The following is a 13,585-nucleotide window of genomic DNA, read 5'->3' as shown; positions in this document are numbered from 1 at the left end:
CACACACACAGCCAACGTTCTGTCTTAACCATTTAATAAGACCTGAGACAACTGACATATAGTCCAAATCATTTTTCTTCTTTTTCTCTCTCTCTCTCTCTCTCTCTCTCTCTCTCTCTCTCTCTCTCTCTCTCTCTCTCTCTCTCTCTCTCTCTCTCTCATGAATATTACTAGCTATGTCTAGGGTACCATAGAAAGGCTATTTACTGCTGAATAATACAGTTATATGACAATGCAACAAAATGACATAGTGTTTACATACGAGGATGAGCAGCATGTCATTTTCTTATTGCATACGTGAAACATACAGTGATTTCATCAATTCAGTTCCTCATCATTGGATAACATTCAATTGGCAATTTTTCATTTCAGGTGCAGTGACTGTGAATGATGGAGAATGGTGCCTTTAAATGTCACAAGCAAATCAAAGGCCACCCCTTCATTCAGCAGCTGTTTTTTGTTATGACTGCGCCCAACAGCCAGAAGACAAGTATTAGACATTCACAATGGCATGCCAGAGTGACCTGGGGGCACACTTTGTTTTATAATAATAGATAGAGGGAACATAATTGCAAGGTGAAAATAGACGCCTTGTCCTTCATCTCAATGATGGATGAGGTTTCAACTGGGTTGCCATGTTCTCTACATCTGAGTGGATTCAGACTGGGTTGGATTCAGACTGGGTTAGATTCAGACTGGGTTGGATCCAGACTGGGTTAGATTCAGACTGGTTTGGATTCAGACTGGGTTGGATTCAGACTGGGTTAGATTCAGACTGGGTTGGATCCAGACTGGGTTAGATTCAGACTGGTTTGGATTCAGACTGGGTTGGATTCAGACTGGGTTAGATTCAGACTGGGTTGGATCCAGACTGGGTTAGATTCAGGCTGGGTTGGATTCAGACTGGGTTAGATTCAGACTGGGTTAGATTCAGACTGGGTTGGATTCAGACTGGGTTGGATTCAGACTGGGTTGGATTCAGACTGCGTTAGATTCAGACTGGGTTAGATTCAGACTGGGTTGGATTCAGACTGGGTTAGATTCAGACTGGGTTGGATCCAGACTGGGTTAGATTCAGACTGGGTTGGATTCAGACTGGATTAGATTCAGACTGGGTTGGATTCAGACTGGGTTAGATTCAGGCTGGATTGGATTCAGACTGGGTTAGATTCAGGCTGGATTGGATCCAGACTGGGTTAGATTCAGACTGGGTTGGATTCAGACTGGGTTAGATTCAGGCTGGGTTGGATTCAGACTGGGTTAGATTCAGGCTGGGTTAGATTCAGACTGGGTTGGATTCAGACTGGGTTGGATCCAGACTGGGTTAGATTCAGACTGGGTTGGATTCAGACTGGGTTAGATTCAGGCTGGGTTGGATTCAGACTGGGTTAGATTCAGGCTGGGTTAGATTCAGACTGGATTAGATTCAGACTGGGTTGGATTCAGACTGGGTTAGATTCAGGCTGGATTGGATTCAGACTGGGTTAGATTCAGGCTGGATTGGATCCAGACTGGGTTAGATTCAGACTGGGTTGGATTCAGACTGGGTTAGATTCAGGCTGGGTTGGATTCAGACTGGGTTAGATTCAGGCTGGGTTAGATTCAGACTGGGTTGGATTCAGACTGGGTTAGATTCAGGCTGGATTGGATTCAGACTGGGTTAGATTCAGACTTGGTTGGATTCAGACTGGGTTAGATTCAGACTAGTTTGGATTCAGGCTGGGTTAGATTCAGACTGGGTTGGATTCAGACTGGGTTGGATTCAGACTGGGTTGCCACTTTCTCTACATCTGAGTGGTGGCAAAACAGGACCTTTTAGTCCAAAACATTGAGCATCTCTCAGCACAGCTGTCAAATGTGTCTGGAATTCCACTGAGACATTTGATTTTTGCTTAAGCATAATAGGAAATAAAAATGTATTGCAAACCATTTATTGAAATTGTCTTTGTGACACTTATATTATTCTCAGAGCAGTTTCCAGTGGTGAGACTGCGACTGTGTCACACTACAGATAAGTCCTTCAAGGACAATATCTCAGGTCCAATCCCAAATGAACCCCATACTCATCACAAAACCCACTGATATTGCAAACTACTTTAATTATTTTTTCATTGGCAAGATTAGGAAACTGAAAAAAAGTATTGTTGTCTATCTACAATGACAAGCCACCTGGGTCTGACAACTTGGGTGGAACATCACTGGGGATAATAGCGGACGATATTGCCACTCCTAACAAGCACAGACTTACACAAATGACTGACGATTGGCTGAGATAAATTGATGATAAAAACATTGGGAGCTGTTTTGTTTGAACATAGACTGCTGCTGGAAAAACGCATGTGTTATGGCTTTACACCCCCCTGTTATATTGTGGATAAAGAGTTACCTGTCTAACAGAACACTGAGGATGTTCTTTAATAGAAAACCATAACAGAATCCAGGTAGAATCAGGAATTCCCCAGGGCACCTGTCTAGGCCCCTTACTTTTTAAATCTTTACTAATGACATGCCACTGGCTTTGAGTAAAGCCATTGTGTCTATGTCTGTGGATGACTCAACACTACACACGTCAGCTACTACAGCGACTGAAATCACTGCAACACTTAACAAAGAGCTGCAGTCAGTTTCAGAATGGGTGGCAAGAAATAAGTTAGTCCTAAATATTTCTAAACTTAAAAGCATTGCATTTGGGACAAATCGTTCACTAAACCCTAAATCTTAATTAAATATTGTACTGAATAATGTAGAAATAGAGAATGTTGAGGTGACTAAACTGCTTGGAGTAACCCTGGATTGTAAACTGTCATGGTCAAAACATTGATTCAATAGTAGCTAAAATGGGAAGAAATCTGTTCATAATAAAGCACTGTTCTGCCTTCTTAACAGCAATATAAACAAGATAGGTCCTACAGGCCCTAGTTTTGGTCAGATGCCACAAAGAGGGATTTAGGAAAAGTACAATTGGCTCAGAATAGGGCAGCACGGCTGGCCCTTAAATGTACATGGAGATGTAACATTAATAATATGCATATGGATCTCTCATGGCTCAAAGTGGGAGAGAGATTGACTTCATCACTACTTGACAAGCTGAATGTACTGAGCTGTCTGTTTAAACCACCAGCACACAGCTCAGACACCCATGAATACCCCACAAGACATGTCACCAGAGGTCTGTTTAAACTACCAGCACACAGCTCCGACACCCATGAATACCCCACAAGACATGTCACCAGAGGTCTGTTTAAACTACCAGCACACAGCTCAGACACCCATGAATACCCCACAGGACATGCCACCAGAGGTCTCTTCACAATCCCCCAAGTCCAGAACAGACTATGGGAGGCACGCAGTACTACATGGTACTCTATTCCACATCAGGTAACTGATGCAAGCAGTAGAAACAGATAAAAATACACCTCATGGAACAACGGGGACTGTGAAGTAACACATATACACAAGTGGGGGCTGTTGAAGGGGGGACGGCTCATAATAATGGCTGGCACGGAGTCAGTGGAATGGTTTCAAACACATGTGGTTTTTGATGTGGTTCACATGTGGTTGATACCATTCCATTGACTCCATTCCAGCCATTATTATGAGCCGTCCTCCCTTCAACAGCCCCCACTGGTGTATATGTGTTACTTCACTCAGCAGCTTCCACTGGCATACACATGATGACAGGCACTCTGCACACACGTTCACATGGATTTTGTATTGTAGATATGTCGTAGGTGAGTAGTGGCCTGAGGGCACACACTTAATGTGTTGTGAAAAGGGTTATGAAATATAATGTCATTAAATATTTGTTATTGTATATAACTGCCTTATTGTTGCTGGACCCCAAGAAGAGTAGCTGCTGCCTTGGCAGGAACTAATGGGGATCCGTAATAAACCCCAGGAAGAGTAGCTGCTGCCTTGGCAGGAACTAATGGGGATCCATAATAAACCCCAGGAAAAGTAGCTGCTGCCTTGGCAGGAACTCATAGGGATCCATAATAAACCCCAGGAAGAGTAGCCGCTGCCTTGGCAGGAACTAATGGGGATCCATAATAAACCCCAGGAAGAGTAGCTGCTGCCTTGACAGGAACTAATGGAGATCCATAATAAACCCCAGGAAGAGTAGCTGCTGCCTTGACAGGAACTAATGGGGATCCATAATAAACCCCAGGAAGAGTAGCTGCTGCCTTGGCAGGAACTAATGGGGATCCGTAATAAACCCCAGGAAGAGTAGCTGCTGCCTTGGCAGGAACTAATGGGGATCCGTAATAAACCCCAGAAAGAGTAGCTGCTGCCTTGGCAGGAACTAATGGGGGATCTGTAATAAACCCCAGGAAGATTAGCTGCTGCCTTGGCAGGAACTAATGGGGATCCATAATAAACCCCAGGAAGAGTAGCTGCTGCCTTGGCAGGAACTAATGGGGGATCTGTAATAAACCCCAGGAAGATTAGCTGCTGCCTTGGCAGGAGCTAATGGGGATCCATAATAAACCCCAGGAAGAGTAGCTGCTGCCTTGGCAGGAACTAATGGGGATCCATAATAAACCCCAGGAAGAGTAGCTGCTGCCTTGGCAGGAACTAATGGGGATCCATAATAAACCCCAGGAAGAATAGCTGCTGCCTTTGCAGGAACTAATGGGGATCCGTAATAAACCCCAGGAAGAGTAGCTGCTGCCTTGGCAGGAACTAATGGGGATCCGTAATAAACCCCAGGAAGAGTAGCTGCTGCCTTGGCAGGAACTAATGGGGGATCCGTAATAAACCCCAGGAAGAGTAGCTGCTGCTTTGGCAGGAACTAATGGGGATCCATAATAAACCCCAGGAAGAGTAGCTGCTGCCTTGACAGGAACTAATGGGGATCAATAATAAACCCCAGGAAGAGTAGCTGCTGCCTTGACAGGAACTAATGGGGATCAATAATAAACCCCAGGAAGAGTAGCTGCTGCTTTGGCAGGAACTAATGGGGATCCATAATAAACCCCAGGAAGAGTAGCTGCTGCCTTGACTAAAAGTAATGAGGAATCCGTAATAAATACAAATACACATGGTTACACTTCCTAGTCTACAGAGAGGTAAGGTGTATCTATTACCATATGACTTACACCTGTCAAATCCTCTCAGAGCTCCATAGGGTGTAGGGCAACATTTTGACATATCACTCTTGAACAATAGGAATGATGTGCTTCCAACCTGCCAGTGAGGCCCATACATGCTCTCTACTCTCCTGTGTGCATTCCTTAACCTAAATGAGGCATGTAGGATCTTGAGTAGCTGCCAAGAATCAACAACCCACACTAGTCTGCCAGTAGCATCGACATAGGCCTACAGTTAGCAAGTCTGTATAGTCACAGTTTTCTAGTTCCGACTAGCAGTTGAACGCAGCATTTGTTGTTTTTAAACGAGCTTGTTAGATGCGGAGTTGGGAAGAGGAAGGAAAGAGCACGTTTGAGGAGCTTTTATTTTGTTTTTTGTTGCAGTAGCCCCTCCCCTCAGCGAGCGTTTTACCCTATCTGGTGGCGGTCCTCGTTTGTAATTCCTCTCTTGCCAGAGAGTGCTCGCAGTTTTACATTGTGACCCGTGCCCAACGATTGGTGGACTTTTACCGTAAGAGCGAACGAACCAGGCGGAATGTGAGAGCTGGAGAGCTTTGTTGGAGACGTCGAACAGGGACACCTGACGCGACAGTCTCAAGCGCCCTGCGTTCTCTTGCGTATGTAGCCTATGTTTGAAACCTGTTCTACCGCAAAAGGCTGTAGGAATGTGGGATATAAGTCAACGGTGAGTAGGCTAGTGTATGATCGACTTTTATATATAGTTAACTGGGCTGGTTTTGCAATGTATAGACTAGGCTATTTCTGTGCATATTATGGTTTCCAAATTGGCTGCAAAGAGACTAGATTGACTTTGCTGAGCGATTAGTGTTTTTTGTCCTCGGTTCAGTTTTGGTTCAGTTATTTTTTTTTTTAAATCACTGCCAAACACGAAAATATGAAATGCATTGTGGTTTGAATGCTGTAACATAATAAATAAATACATACATGTCCCATGATGGTAGTGACTGTCCATGACTGCTGATCAGTTAACCATCTGTAATTCACATTACTTTACATAATAAAATATATAAGATGTTGTATCTCGTAACGACCCTGGGTTTATAGCCGCGGAAATCGACTCTGCCGCACGAGCATGCTTTTGCGGCACAGTCGATAGCGCGCCGGATTTCGGGCTAGAAGGTCGAGGGTTCTTGACCTGCTCCCTGCTGTTTCATTACAATATATTACCTTTTGTTTTATTTGATGACATTATTATTTAATTCCAAATCATCATCTCATCTCTCTATAGAGGTTCTGCATATACTGTCTGACAAAATCACTATTTTAGTACTTCTTCAAAAGTAAATAAGGCATACTTTTATGATTGCTGAATACCAACTATCAATCACTTTGACAACTGGTCGTTGAACATCTCATTCCAAAATCATGGGCATTAATATGGAGTTGGTCCCTCCTTTGCTGCTATAACAGCCTCCACACTTCTGGGAAGGCTTTCCCACTAGATGTTGGAAAATTGCTGTGGGGACTTGCTTCTATTCAGTCACAAGATCATTAGTGAGGTCGGGCACTGATGTTGGACGATTTGGCCTGGCTCACGGTCGGCGTTCCAATTCATTCCAAAGGTGTTCGATGGGGTTGAGGTCAGGGCTCTGTGCAGGCCAGTCAAGTTTTTCCACACCGATTTCGACAAAACCTTTCTGTATGAACCTCGCTTTGTACATGGGGGCATTGTCATGCTGAAACCGGAAAGGGCATTTCCCAAACTGTTGCCACAAAGTTGGAAGCACAGAATTGTCTAGAATGTCATTGTATGCTGTAGCATTAAGATTTCCCTTCACTGGAACCAAGAGGCCCGAACCATGAAAAACAGCCCCAGACCATTATTCCTCCTCCACCAAACTTTACAGTTGGCACTATGCATCGGGGCAGGTAGTGTTCTCCTGGTATCCGCCAAACCCAGATTAGTCCGTCGGACTGTCAGATGGTGAAGCGTGATTCATCACTCCAGACAACGTGTGTCCACTGCTCCAGAGTCCAATGGTGGCGAACTTTACACCACTCCAGCCGATGCTTGGCATGGTGATTTTAGGCTTGTGTGCGGCTGCTCTGCCACGGAAACCCATTTCATGAAGCTCCCAACGAAGAGTTATTTTGCTGATGTTGCTTCCAGAAGCAGTTTGGAACTCGGTAGTGAGTGTTGCAACCGAGGACAGACGATTTTTACGTGCTTCAGCACTCGGCGGTCCAGTTCTGTAAGCTTGTGTGGCATAACACTTCGGGGCTGAGCCTTTGTTGCTCCTAGATGTTTCCACTTCACAAAAACATCACTTACAGTTGACCAGGGAAGCTTTAGCAGGGAAAACATGTTACGAACTGACTTGTTGGAAAGGTGACATCCTATGACGGTGCCACGTTGAAGGTCACTGAGCTCTTCAGTAAGGCCATTCTACTGCCAATGTTTGTCTATGGAGATTGCATGGCTGTGTGCTCGATTTTTATACACCAGTCAGCAATGGGTGTGGCTGAAATAGCTGAACCCACTAATTTGAAGGGGTGTCCACATACTTTTGTATATATAGTGTAGCTTGTGAAGAAACTGCTCTCTCTTTATCCCCTGTTGATCGCACATTCTTATGTAGCAGGTGTTAAACACAGACCGGACTGCGCAATGGATTGTGGTTATAGTAGTTAATTATCACGTTTTCTGTGGTAAACTATGTAGAACAATGCAATGCCTGTTGGAAACTACAACTCTCTACTACATGGCGCAGTTTGGGCACGATCGGATTTATCTCTAGGGAAACTGCAGCACAATGTGCGCATTGAGCTCACAGAAAAAAAATGGAATTAGAATCATTTGACCCAGTTCGGTCAGTTAGTTGTTTAAAAACTAGGGAAAAAATCATAAATATTTCCCCTGAACTTTTTTCTTTTTTTTATTACAGTAAAAGAACCCATGTTTCCCTGACAACATGACGACTGATCTAAGCCTGACGTCCCTCCTGAATGTGTCTGATCTCCACAACGTGACGCGGGGGGGATGTTCCTTGACCAGAACAGGATTCCAGTTCTACTATCTACCCACCGTGTACATCCTGGTGTTCATCACCGGCCTGGTGGGGAACAGTCTGGCCATCTGGATGTTTGTCTACCACATGAGACCCTGGAGCAGCATCTCTGTGTACATGTTCAACCTGGCTCTGGCCGACTTCTGCTACGTCCTCTCCTTGCCCTTCCTCATCTTCTACTACTTTAATAAGACAGACTGGATATTCGGGGACGTTCTCTGCCGACTGCAGAGGTTTATATTCCATGTCAATCTGTACGGCAGCATCCTGTTTCTGACCTGTATCAGTGTCCACAGGTACACAGGAGTCGTCCACCCGCTCAAGTCTCTGGGAAGACTCAAGAAGAAGAACGCCGTGCTGACCAGCGCCCTGGTCTGGGTCGTGGTCATAGCGGGGATCTCTCCCATCCTCTACTACTCTCGGACGGGGGAGAAACGTAACGCCACCACGTGTTACGACACGACCACGGAGGATGAGCTGCCTGGTTACTTTATCTATAGCATGTGTTTGACCGTCTTCGGTTTCTGCATCCCTTTCCTTCTCATCCTGGGTTGCTATGGGATGATCGTCAAGGAGCTGGTCTGTAACGACATGAACAACGCGCCGTTACGGCGTAAGTCCATCCACCTGGTGATTATCGTGCTGGCCGTGTTCGCTATGTCCTACCTGCCCTTTCACGTGATGAAGAACCTGAACATGAGAGCCAGGCTGTACTTCCAGGTCCCGGACATGTGTGCCTTTAATAACTGCGTTTACGCCACCTACCAGGTGACGCGGGGGCTGGCCAGCCTCAACAGCTGTGTGGACCCGGTCCTCTACTTCCTGGCTGGTGACACGTTCAGGAGAAAGTTCTCCAGAGCTACTCAAAAACAATCCAAGAAGGGGGAGGGGCTCCCACTGCAGTCCAAGAGTGAAGAGACGGTGCTCAACAGCCTGCCGGAGTATGTCAAGAACGGGGATGGGCAGCTTTGAGAGAGGGCTGGGTTTAGGTCCGGGTGGTCTTTCTGAACCTCTATAGGGCTTTGTGTGTGAATTTGCTGTGAATTGGTGCTGTGGACCTTGCAGACTGTGTGTGCACTGTGGATAGAACGATCTGGGTGTGAATCGGACAAAGCTGATGGCAATGGGTAGTGTCTCTGTAATGTCATCACTACTGTAGGTAGGTACTGTATATTCTGAATGTCAACGAGGTGCTCATCCATCTATAACCAAACGGAAGGAGAATGTAATAGGTTGAGCTCCTGTAAACAATGGTCTCTTGTTCATCTATCCAACCAACACTGATGTGTTTGTAATGGAGAGAGGGCTGTGCTAGCCACCCAGTGGATGCATCATAATCCCCTGCCTACGAGAAGTTGGACTGTGATGGCTAGGTGAGACACCAGGGATGATTGAGATCCATTAGCTAGAGTTTGGACCTTATGACTGCTCTGTGGAGGTCGACATACAAAGATTATAATGCACTGTGCATGTTTTTAATTCTCAGACTTCTATAAATTAAATTAAAACCCCAAAGCTGACTGCTATTCCCTTCTCACTTGTTCTCTGTCCTCATGGATCTTTCTATCATCAGTGGACCTCTGGACACAAATTGAAACTTTTTTTTTTTTTCCCCGAGTTGTGATCCAATAAAATAATTTTTATTATAAAAATAATTTCCAAAATACAATCTGGGAAACCATTTTTAATGCTATATTGATTGTGTAAATGTAACAATTACTGTATATGACAAGGGAACAACATTCCCACCTCGTTCTTTGTAAATAATGAACATTTTTATAATTTTCTTGATGACGAACTTGAAACTCTTGACACTCACTGGCTTTGAGACCACAGAATCATCCAAAATAGTGCTGCTAATAGATTTATATTATGATTGAAGAAAACATTTTCAGAGATGAAATTATTTAAAAAAAATAAAAATATTAATGATAATTTCTACATACTTTTTACCTGGTTGAAGTCGTTTTTAAATTCAGACTAGACTATTCAGTCTGAAGTATTATAATATTTTTCACCATGACCCAACTCAAAACCTCGCACCACCCAAATTTGGGTCGCGACCCACCAGTTGAGAATCGCTGCTCTATGGCGTTCCTCTGTGTGACAGCTACTTAGCTACGTTAACGCCAGCGCTGTCTTTATGTGGCTCTGTTTCAGTACTGTATCTCTATGGCGTTCCTCTGTGTGACAGCTACTTAGCTACGTTAACGCCAGCGCTGTCTTTATGTGGCTCTGTTTCAGTACTGTATCTCTATGACGTTCCTCTGTGTGACAGCTACTTAGCTACGTTAACGCCAGCGCTGTCTTTATGTGGCTCTGTTTCAGTACTGTATCTCTATGACGTTCCTCTGTGTGACAGCTACTTAGCTACGTTAACGCCAGCGCTGTCTTTATGTGGCTCTGTTTCAGTCAACTGTATCTCTATGGCGTTCCTCTGTGTGACAGCTACTTAGCTACGTTAACGCCAGCGCTGTCTTTATGTGGCTCTGTTTCAGTCAACTGTATCTCTATGACGTTCCTCTGTGTGACAGCTACTTAGCTACGTTAACGCCAGCGCTGTCTTTATGTGGCTCTGTTTCAGTACTGTATCTCTATGACGTTCCTCTGTGTGACAGCTACTTAGCTACGTTAACGCCAGCGCTGTCTTTATGTGGCTCTGTTTCAGTCAACTGTATCTCTATGGCGTGACCTTGGTCTATTTATTCTACGTAATATGAAGGGTCTATACTAGTCTCATGTGAATAGGACACAATACAGTACTATGCTGTAATATACTGAAAGTCTGTTGTAGGATTACTGTACAGTACATGGTGTCAAGCTTGGTTATGTTTTGTTTTTTTAAACAAGACTCATCCAGACTGTTAAGTTATGAGCCCTGTGTTATTATCGGGAGGCAACTTACCAGTGACAAACCACGGCAGCCATCTTCTGTCAAGTGTTGAACTGTCTGCATGCAGAAGAAGATTGAATGGCATGTGACCGTAGAATTAGAATGAGTAGAACAGACGTTCCCATTGGAAAGCAACGTTACATGGTGTGTGTGCAAAGCAAGCGTCAGCTATATCAAGTGTCATTGGCATTGTTAAATCACATCGTAATGATTATCACCTCTCAGTGTTCTGTACACACTAAAAATGTAAAACATCTCTGTCTTTAGCCACCTTTTCTTCGTAGGTCGGGTGGAAATAGCTACTAGATCCCTGTAACTATGTACAGTATGTTATTCTAGTTCTCTGGTCCATCGTCTTCCTAGTGGAACCATTTGTCTGACTGTTCCTGAACTGGCCAGCAACTCTCGCAGCTCCACAGATGTTTATAGTATACAGTAGTATTGTATGTGGATCGACTGATAATAGCATGAAATGCATAAGTCCCCCCCCCTAATCCATATTATTGGGAGATATGTAGACCTGATGAGGAAGTGAATCATGTGATCATATCTGCCTTCTATAGAGATCTGTGACATCTGCACATTTGCTGCTCAGGTCAGAGGTTATCATGTTGTACAGCATTTTGGGGGGCCAGTTATGACTGTGTGAATAAATGTTTTATTTAAAAACATGTAAAAGGTTATCAGATGAATTTGTTTTTCAAATATATATATTTTTTAACTCAATGTTTTTCATGTACTTTGTATGTAATGTTCTCCCTCTCCATAATGTATATGTCACCATTGCTCAGCATAAGCAGGCCTTTATTCCCCGTTAATCATTCCAGAGGGCAATGCAGATTACCAGATTGATTTATTAAACTGAATTCAACTCACATTTATTCTAAGTGACTTGGCCTCGTCTCAAACTCTCCGTGACAAAGACCTGAGATAGTTTTGAAAAACGTTCTATTCTGCATCCGCCAATTATCAATAATTCAATGGGTTGTACTGTTTATCCAGTTTATGGCTGTTGTGTGTGTGGATGGCACTGAAACACTATCCTGCACAGATCTATTCAACCCTATACACTTGGGTCTATTCAACCCTATACACCTGGGTCTATTCAACCCTATACAACTGAGTCTATTCAACCCTATACACCTGGGTCTATTCAACCCTATACAACTGAGTCTATTCAACCCTATACACCTGGGTCTATTCAACCCTATACACTTGGGTCTATTCAACCCCATACACCTGGGTCTATTCAACCCTATACACCTGGGTCTATTCAACCCTATATACCTGGGTCTATTCAACCCTATACACCTGGGTCTATTCAACCCTATACACCTGGGTCTATTCAACCCTATACAACTGAGTCTATTCAACCCTATACAACTGGGTCTATACAACCCTATACTATACACCTGGGTCTATTCAACCCTATACACCTGGGTCTATTCAACCCTATACACCTGGGTCTATTCAACCCTATACACCTGGGTCTATTCAACCCTATACAACTGGGTCTATTCAACCCTATGCACCTGGGTCTATTCAACCCTATACACCTGGGTCTATTCAACCCTATACACCTGGGTCTATTCAACCCTATACACCTGGGTCTATTCAACCCTATACACCTGGGTCTATTCAACCCTATATACCTGGGTCTATTCAACCCTATACACCTGGGTCTATTCAACCCTATACACCTGGGTCTATTCAACCCTATACACCTGGGTCTATTCAACCCTATACAACTGGGTCTATTCAACACTATACAACTGAGTCTATTCAACCCTATACAACTGGTTCTATTCAACCCTATACTGTACACCTGGGTCTATTCAACCCTATACACCTTCGTCTATTCAACCCTATACACCTGGGTCTATTCAACCCTATATACCTGGGTCTATTCAACACTATACACCTGGGTCTATTCAACCCTATACAACTGAGTCTATTCAACCCTATACACCTGGGTCTATTCAACCCTATACACCTGGGTCTATTCAACCCTATACACCTGGGTCTATTCAACCCTATACAACTGAGTCTATTCAACCCTATACAACTGAGTCTATTCAACCCTATACAACTGGGTCTATTCAACCCTATACTATACACCTGGGTCTATTCAACCCTATACTATACACCTGGGTCTATTCAACCCTATACACCTGGGTCTATTCAACCCTATACACCTGGGTCTATTCAACCCTATACACCTGGGTCTATTCAACCCTATATACCTGGGTCTATTCAACCCTATACACCTGGGTCTATTCAACCCTATACACCTGGGTCTATTCAACCCTATACACCTGGGTCTATTCAACCCTATACACCTGGGTCTATTCAACCCTATACTATACACCTGGGTCTATTCAACCCTATACACCTGGGTCTATACAACCCTATACACCTGGGTCTATTCAACCCTATACAACTGGGTCTATTCAACACTATACACCTGGGTCTATTCAACACTATACACCTGGGTCTATTCAACCCTATACACCTGGGTCTATTCAACCCTATACACCTGGGTCTATTCAACCCTATACACCTGGGTCTATTCA

The 13,585-nt window shown here is 44.0% G+C and overlaps 1 protein-coding gene across 1 annotated transcript; it reads left to right on the top strand.

Annotated features, from left to right (window-relative positions):
- The first annotated feature begins 5,546 nt into the window (after positions 1 to 5,546).
- On the top strand, positions 5,547 to 11,738 carry LOC120028613 (P2Y purinoceptor 1-like). Its single transcript, XM_038973828.1, has 2 exons — positions 5,547 to 5,775; positions 7,997 to 11,738. Exon 2 carries the CDS (start codon positions 8,024 to 8,026, stop codon positions 9,089 to 9,091), a length of 1,068 nt encoding a protein of 355 aa, XP_038829756.1. The 5' UTR covers positions 5,547 to 5,775; positions 7,997 to 8,023; the 3' UTR covers positions 9,092 to 11,738.
- Positions 11,739 to 13,585: the final 1,847 nt, after the last annotated feature.

This window comes from Salvelinus namaycush, chromosome 34, assembly GCF_016432855.1.
Source record: "Salvelinus namaycush isolate Seneca chromosome 34, SaNama_1.0, whole genome shotgun sequence".
NCBI classification, from domain to species: domain Eukaryota; kingdom Metazoa; phylum Chordata; class Actinopteri; order Salmoniformes; family Salmonidae; genus Salvelinus; species Salvelinus namaycush.
The sequence above is the reverse complement of the archived record's forward strand: the minus strand, read 5'-3'. Positions and strand labels throughout refer to the sequence as shown.

What these genes read in the sequence shown, in the direction of transcription:
- LOC120028613 (XM_038973828.1), top strand. Translation starts at nt 8,024, where the DNA reads ATGACGACTGATCTAAGCCTGACGTCCCTCCTGAATGTGTCTGATCTC.